This window comes from Parus major, chromosome 28 (assembly GCF_001522545.3).
Source record: "Parus major isolate Abel chromosome 28, Parus_major1.1, whole genome shotgun sequence".
In the NCBI taxonomy this organism is placed as follows: domain Eukaryota; kingdom Metazoa; phylum Chordata; class Aves; order Passeriformes; family Paridae; genus Parus; species Parus major.
This window is the reverse complement of record NC_031797.1, coordinates 1,973,691-1,981,228: the sequence shown is the minus strand read 5'-3', so window position 1 is coordinate 1,981,228 and position 7,538 is coordinate 1,973,691. Positions and strand designations below refer to the sequence as shown.

The following is a 7,538-nucleotide window of genomic DNA, read 5'->3' as shown; positions in this document are numbered from 1 at the left end:
CCAGGGGTTGGGAAGAGGAGTCAGTGGGATGCCAGGTCCTGGCATCCAAAGCTGATGTGGTGAGAGCTGTGCTGGGGATATTCAAAATGCTTCAAAACCAAACCTTGCAGGCACAGGAATTCCTGAGGGATGTGGGAGCTGGAGGACAGGAGGGTGGCCTGGAGCTCATTGCTGTGTTCACAATCTTCCCTTTCCCTCCTCCTCGTGCTCAGCTCACCCCGTAACCATCCCAGGTCCTGTTTGTGCCCAGTGCAGTGTCACCTGCAAAGGTGGGGCAGTGCAGTGCCCCCCCAGCAGGAACCTGCCCCTGGGGACCCTCTTCTGTCCCTTCCAGGATGGGTGACGCCCTCCTGGAGCCGAGCCTGCTGGGGATGAGGGGTGGCACGAGTGGATCAGCGGTTAGCGGCCACCCAGAGCACTCTCAAAACATCTCCCATGGCAAGTCCAGCCCCTCTCTAGCAGCTACAAACATTCCAGCCTCCTCTTGCCTGAATCCCCAACCCCGTTGTCCTCAGTGACCCCAAAGCCCTCCTCCCCCATCCTTGCTGTGTCACAGCCCTGGAGGGCAGAAGGACGGAGTTCAGGAGAGGAGAGCTCCTTGGATGACCCCGAGGAGAGCTCCTTGGATGACCCTGAGGAGAGCTCCTTGGATGACCCTGAGGAGAGCTCCTTGGATCACCCCGAGGAATGCTCCTTGGATGACCCCGAGGAGAGCTCCTTGGATCACCCCGAGGAGAGCTCCTTGGATCACCCCGTCCCTCTCTGTGCCTGGCTGCATTTTCCTCCAGGCAGCCTTTGGTGCCTCTCCAGAGCTAAACACGGCCTGGGGATGGAATTCTCCCAGTTCCAAGTGCTTGCCCCGAGGAGTGGGAGGGCAGGGGGATGTCAGATTCCTCCAGAGCCAGCAGCACCCAGCTCACCCTTTGTGAGCACCACGAAATCCGGGGCAGAGTTCCCGTGTCGGAACAAAGGGCTCGGGAACCAGGAGTTTGTGCAGCTCAGATTGTTGGCTGTGAGCTGGAAACTTTAGACTCTGATATAATGAGTCAGATTCTCATTTCTGTTAATAACCCACAGCACTGTTCTGGCAGGGTCACCCAGCAGTAAATCAAACGGGAATTCATTCCCTTTTGGAAGCTCTTCCAGAGTGCTGCAAGGAGCAGAAATATGAACCTGGCCTAGAGAGCCTTTTTCTACCCCTCCAAGGGAGCCATCAGCCTTGGGATCCACTCATGGGATATGTTTGCTCCATCCCTCCATCTGGCAGATCAGGAAATGTGCTGTGCGAGCCAGAAATATCACACAATCACAGAAAAATAGGGATGGAAATCCTCAGTCTATTCCCAGGGCTGGGAGAGCCAATGAATCATACCTGGAGGGCTTCTGAGAGCCTTTTGTCTGGCCTGCTCCTAAAGATCTCCCCAGATCTCTCCCTCTCCAAGCAATCTAGTCCAGAGCTCAGCTGTTTTTACACTGATGTCCACCACTAAGGTCCCTTGCTGATATTTAGGACTGGGGTGTTCAGTTTGAGCTGCCAGGACTTGGAAAATCAACCCTTCCCACCCTCCTTCCTGCAGCCTTGCTGGTTTTGAGGAAATGCCACCCTGCCCCCTTCTCGATGTTCCCTTTTTCATATTGAAAAACTGATTATTTCAGGTCTTTTCCTCTCAAAAGTGACATTTTTTAGCTCCTGAATAATGGACAGAAGCATTTGGGATCCCCAGGAGTGCATCTGCAGTTGGAAGGATCTGGATGCACTCGTGACATTCCAGCAGCGCTGTGAAATCCCTGCGCTTCTTCCTCACCAGCACACGCAAAACATCCTTTGCTGTTGGAAGAACTCGGTGAGAGCCAGGTCTGGGTATCCAGGATTATCCCATTCCAATCAAAATTAATGGGAAAACGCCCAGAAACTGGACTGGAGGTGACACACAGACCAGGAACCCCGCGGATGTGACCAGGGATGACCGCACCCTCCGCAGATCGTGATGGATTCCAGCGTGGAATATCCCCGCTCGCCACCAACCCCACGCTTTTCCCACCACGTGGATCCACCTGCTGGAGGACCAAAGCTGTTGGCACCACCCCTGGCCAGCCAAACCAGACTCACCAGCCCGTTGCAGTTGCTGATGGCCACCTTGGAGCTGAGGTACTGGTCCTGCAGGTGGCCGGCGTAGTGGCAGTCCTCGTGGAAGTCGTGCTGCCAGTCCATGCCATCCCTCTTCCAGTACTCCACGGTGAAGTGCTCGGCCAGCAGGTTGGAGTGCAGGGTCAGGTTGAGCAGGAACTGGGTGTGGTGGGCAGAGACTTTGTAGAAGACCTGCTGCTCCGAGGGCTCGTAGGGCAGGGAGCGCCGGGGCCGCGGCTTCAGCTGCCGCCGCATGTCGAAGGTGAGGAACTCCCCGTTCTGGTCCACTTGGATGGGGAAGGCGATCTCATAGTGATCCAAGCTGGAGAGGAATTCCTCTGGGGAGGGAAGGACACGTGTGGGAATGGCACACGTGGGAGTGGCAGCCTGCAGAGGGGGCAGGACAATGCCAGCCCCAGCACAGCCACAGCCGGTGCAGGTCAGCGGCCAAAAATCGGAATCCCAAGGCTCTGCCCAGCCTGTGGGAGCCTTGGGAAATTCCCCAAACTTCCCCAAACACTGCAGCCTGCAGAGCCTTGGAATGCTGCTTTTTCCTCTGCTGGTGATGGGGAGGAACAGCCTGGCCCAAAGGGCCCTTCGGGACACCCTGATTGTGGCTCTGGACCTGGAGTATCCCAAATCCCTTCATCTCCACCAGGCAGAGGGAATCCAAGTACTGCAGAGTCCAGCTCTGAGCTTTGGAGGGTTATTTTAACCTGAATCCTTCCAGGAACAGACCCAGCAATGAGGTCTGTTCAAAAGGAGGCAGAAGGAGCTTGGGGTGACAATGGCTCAGGAGAAAAGTCTCCCTGAGTTCCTCAGGACCTCTGCAGCTGCCACAGGGAGCTGCTGGCTCTGAGAACACAAAACAACAGCACCACCCCAACCTCCCCAGCCAGGGCTGCAGGGACACAGAGTCCTTGAAATGCCAATTTTGGTATCAAAATAAGACAGGGCAACCAGAACTCCTCCAGTGGTGCTGAAAATGAGCAGGAGAAGAAGTCAGACATCCCAATTCCCCAGCCAGGTCCCTGTCTGTGACCCCACCCCTCTTTCCCAGCTCCCTGGATTGGTTTTTATCACCTCAGCCTGGCTTAGCAGCTCCTCCTGGGGCCCTTGAGCTGGGCCTGTGTGGTGCCAGCCAGGCTGTGCTGTGACAAGGCCACTGTCCCCAGCCCCTGTCCTCGCACAGCAAGGCAGCTCTGCAGGCTGTCAAACAAACTGGCACCCTGCAACCCGGGCAAAACCTCCTCCCTTCCAAAGGAAAACGTGCCAGGGACTGCCAGATGGGATCTGAGCAGGGATCTGGCTCTGTCTGACAGCCCTCAGATGGGGGCTGAGGATGGGGAATATCCGTGTGCTGGACCAGGACAGTTCCTCCTCACTGAGTGTCCTCCTGACCCGCTCATTCCTGGAGGCTCTGAGCCTCCTGAGCCCTCATGGAAGGGATTTTCCCTCTGTTCCCTCTGGAAAAGTTTTCCTTTCTGCATCCCCTTTGTTGCTGTTTCCTAAGCCAGCAGGAGGGGCCTGCCTGCTTTGGGGTGCTCGGGGTGGCTGAATTTTCCTGGCTCCACAACCTCCTCCTTCAGAGCTCCAAACTGCACCCTCACCACGGGGCAGCACCGGGAAATTTCCTTTTCCTGCTTCCCAGAGTGGTTTCCTTGGCCACCAGGAATGGGACAACCCTTGCCTAAACCCTCTGGGATTAGGGGTGAGCTCCTGTCCTTCCCAACCACAGACACTGCTGGCACCTCTGCCAGAATTAATTATAAAGTTTTTAATTTCCTGTGCTCCAGCTTTTCCTGTGTCCCAGCAGGTCCCTGTGATGGGGCTGGGCAAACAAGGGTGACTTTTTGCACTTAGAAATGACTTCAGGCTTGGAAAAAATTGCTGTTGGAAGTGTTTTGTTTTCATTTTTGCCTCTTTGCTGGAAAAGAGTGAATCAGAGGATGGTTTGTGCTCGCTGTGGATGCAAAGGACCTGGGACTCTGGGCTGGAGACTCTGATCCTGGCCTGGAAGACACTTCCAGGAGGAAAAACCTGTGCAGAGCCTGAGGCTGAGGTGGTGTGTGAGAACCTGGTGGTGTTGGGGGCTGGACACTGCCAGGGATCTCCTCAGGGATGTCACTCTGGTCACCGAGGCACGGGGAGAGCCCAGGAGCAGGGCTGTGCACCACAGGAATGGACTGGGGGAATGCCTCAAATGGAAAAAATAATCGTGGAATGGAATCATGGAATGGTTTGGGTTGGAAAGGACCTTAAAGCCCATCCAGTCCCATCCAGGGACACCTTCACTACCCCAAGGTGCTTCAAACCCTGTCCAGCCTGACCCTGGACACTTCCAGGGATCCAGGGGCAGCCACAGCTGCTCTGGGAATTCCCTTCACCCTCACAGGGAAGAATTCCTCCCCAATATTCCACCTCCATCTGACATTCCCGGTATCCAGCGCCACCCATGTGACAGCTCAGAACACACGAGTCACTGTCCCTGTCCTGTGTCACTGTCCCTCCTCTGCCCCGCGGTGGAAAGGATTAGCTCAGCCTGAGAGATCTGGATCTCTCCCTCCCCTAACCCTGTGTCATCCTCCCAACATCGCACACATTCCCAATCCCTGCATTTCCTGCCCCCTGCCTTGCTCTGCTCCCCATATTCCGGCCCACAGCCTCTCCCTCCTGTCCCTCTGTCCGTCTGAGCATCCCTGGCTGTGCCCTGCAGGCTCTGAGCCTTTCCCCAGGACAGGACAGGGCACCCCCGAGGGACACAGGGGGACAGCAAAGGGGAAGGCTGGCAGGGAGGAGAGGTGGGCTGGGGGGAGGCACCTCCTGGGGTCCCTTTTCTGGTGGAGATGGAGCAGGGATGGCCCAGCAAGGGAAAGGGCACAGGGGGGGCTGAGCAGGAAGGAGAGAGAGGAGGGGAGATGGGGGAGGGAGGGTTTTGTTCTTTCTTCACGAGTTCTCTCAAGCACGGAGAAGAAGCAGATGTTTGCTGCGGTGCTGTCGGCAAAGGGGAGCCCCAGCTGCAGCCCAGCCACCATTCCCAAGGGATGGCTGTGGAGGATGCTCTGGAATCCCGTGGTTCAGGCTGCCCTGGCACTGTGGCAGCCTCACTGCACCCTCCAAGGGCTCTTTTTACACCTCTGAGCTGGGAACAGCGGGATGAGCCCCACTGAGTGTTCTGTAAAATGGGAATGTCTGATCTGGCCCCACAATTAAAGCTCCTGGCAGAAATTCCCTTTGCATTAAAAGCCATCCAGCACTGTGAGCATGAGCTGAATCCTCTCACAGCTCCCAGAATCCGGGGATGGTTTCAGTGGGAAGAGAACTCAAAGCCCATCCAGTGTCACCCCTGCCATGGCAGGGACACCTTCCACCATCCCAGGCTGCTCCAAGCCCCGTCCAGCCTGGCCTTGGGCACTGCCAGGGATCCAGGGGCAGCCCCAGCTGCTCTGGGAATTGTTCCAACCATTCCAGCTGTTCCCTGGGCTGTTACAAACTGCACCCTGAGTGTCCAGGCCACATCTGAACCTCTCTGCTGCCTTGGGGAGCCCTTCAGTGCCAGGCTGCTCCTCCCCACGAAGATTAAAATTAGAGCTCGTGGCTGATACCTTAATCTTTCTCCTGCATAAAGCAAATGCCCTGATCTGGAGTGGGGCACGTGGGGCACGAGGGCTCTGCTCCAGAGCTGCCTGCAGCGAGTGCCTGGGGCCAGGGGCTGGTGATAACCCTGCCCTTCACCCTGCAGCTGCCCCAGGAGATAACAGAGCCTCACCCTCTCCAAGGGGTGTCGAGGGGATTAGGAACTGTCTCAGCAGCCTGGTGAGGTGTTGGGTGACAGCCTGACACCAAAAACAGAGCTCTGACAGCACGAGGGGCCCCTGGGGCAGCAGGGACTGGGCAGGGGACAGGGACTGGGCAGGGGACGGGGACTGGGCAGGGGACAAGCTGCAGTCCTGGCGTGGTGCTCCCAACACACCACATCCATCCCATGGCACCACATCCCAGCACCATCAGGGGCTGGGAGCCGCCCCCAGAGCTGCTCAGGGCCTGCCCTGGGGGAGCACAGGCTGGATTCTGGGTTGGATGGAGCTGTGTTAGCCCATGGGGGATCCCAGCGCTGGGAGCTGCCATGGGGCTGATCCCACAGCGGGGCTGCACGTGGAGCAGGGTGTGAACATGGCCAGAGCAGCCCCCAGGCACTGCCAGAGCAGGAGCTGGGTGCTCCTGGGATCCCCATCTGCCTGGAGAACGTGCCCAGCTCCCAGCTGGGGCTGGCTGCCCTCCTGCCTGTCCTGGGACACTGAGGGTGCTCCTGCTCCTCTCCCAGCTCTGCTGCTCCAGAGGTGCTCCTCACGGGGCTGTCACCACAGCCTGCTCTGCTCAGCAGCCCTGGAACGCGGCTGTGGCCCTGCCATGGCTGATGGGGACACACGAGGGGTGCGGGGTTTTGGCTGTGTGAGTGACACTGCCAGGGTCTGAGCACCTGGCACAGTAAAGGTGCTACTCCTCTCACCTCTGGTAGCACTGCTCACCTTGGTTTTTAAGGAGTAATCCTAAAAATGTTACCATTAATCAGTTTAACTCCCCTTTGTTGTCTGTGGGTGTTGTTTGTGCTCCAGGCTGGGCTCAAGGCCCGTTTTCCTGTCCCTTCACTCCTACCCTGGAATAAAATCAGGTACAAAAGCACAAACTATGGGCAAGAGCCCCACATTCCCCTTTCCCTGCAGTCCCTGAGTGTGACCCTGTTCAAACACGAGTCCTCCAGCCACCGACACACCAGATGGGCACAAAAACACTTCCAAAATGTGTGTGCAAACCACCCCTGCTCCTCCAGCAGCACAGTCCTGTCCCAGCTCAGCTGGGCAGAGGGTTTGGGTGTCCCAGCACTGCCCTCCACCCCTGGGCACGCCGAGGACCACACACACAACGCTCCTGCCAACAAAGCCTCTGCTCAGCCGAGGATGAGCTGCTCCCTGCAAGGGAAGCAGCCCCTGCTGCCACCACACCTCCTTCCTTTCCCAGCCTCTCATGGCTCTGGGCTGACCCAGCTGCTCTGAATTCTGCCAAAAGTCACCGAGAGCAGAACACCTCCAGCCCTTGGAGACTGATGGAAAACCCCAGCCAGGGGGGGTGGGAGGAGCTGGGCAGGAGCAGAGCTGGAGGTGTCTCCACCTGCGCCCCCAGTCCCTCCCCAGGCCAGCGTGAGGGCTCTGCCAGCAGCAGTGGGGTGGATCCATCTCCTCTCCCCACAAGCAGATCCAGCTCCCTTTCCCATGGATGGATCCAGCTCCTCTCCCCACAGGTGAACCCTGCTCCTCTAGCCATGAGAGGATCCAGCTCCCTTCTCCATGGGTGGATCTAGCAGGGGTGAATCCAGATCCCAGAAGTGAATCCAGCTCCTTTTCCACCGGTG

General features: G+C 57.7%; 1 protein-coding gene across 2 annotated transcripts in view; it reads right to left on the bottom strand.

Moving 5' to 3' along the window:
• The window catches only part of ADAMTS10 (ADAM metallopeptidase with thrombospondin type 1 motif 10), a 64,060-nt gene that overhangs the window by 41,952 nt on the left and 14,570 nt on the right, over positions 1-7,538 (bottom strand). For both annotated transcript variants that reach the window (XM_015651881.3, XM_015651882.3), the window contains exon 3: positions 2,111-2,466. In XM_015651881.3, coding sequence (XP_015507367.1) covers positions 2,111-2,466 — 356 coding nt within the window. The remainder of the gene's footprint in view (positions 1-2,110; positions 2,467-7,538) is intronic.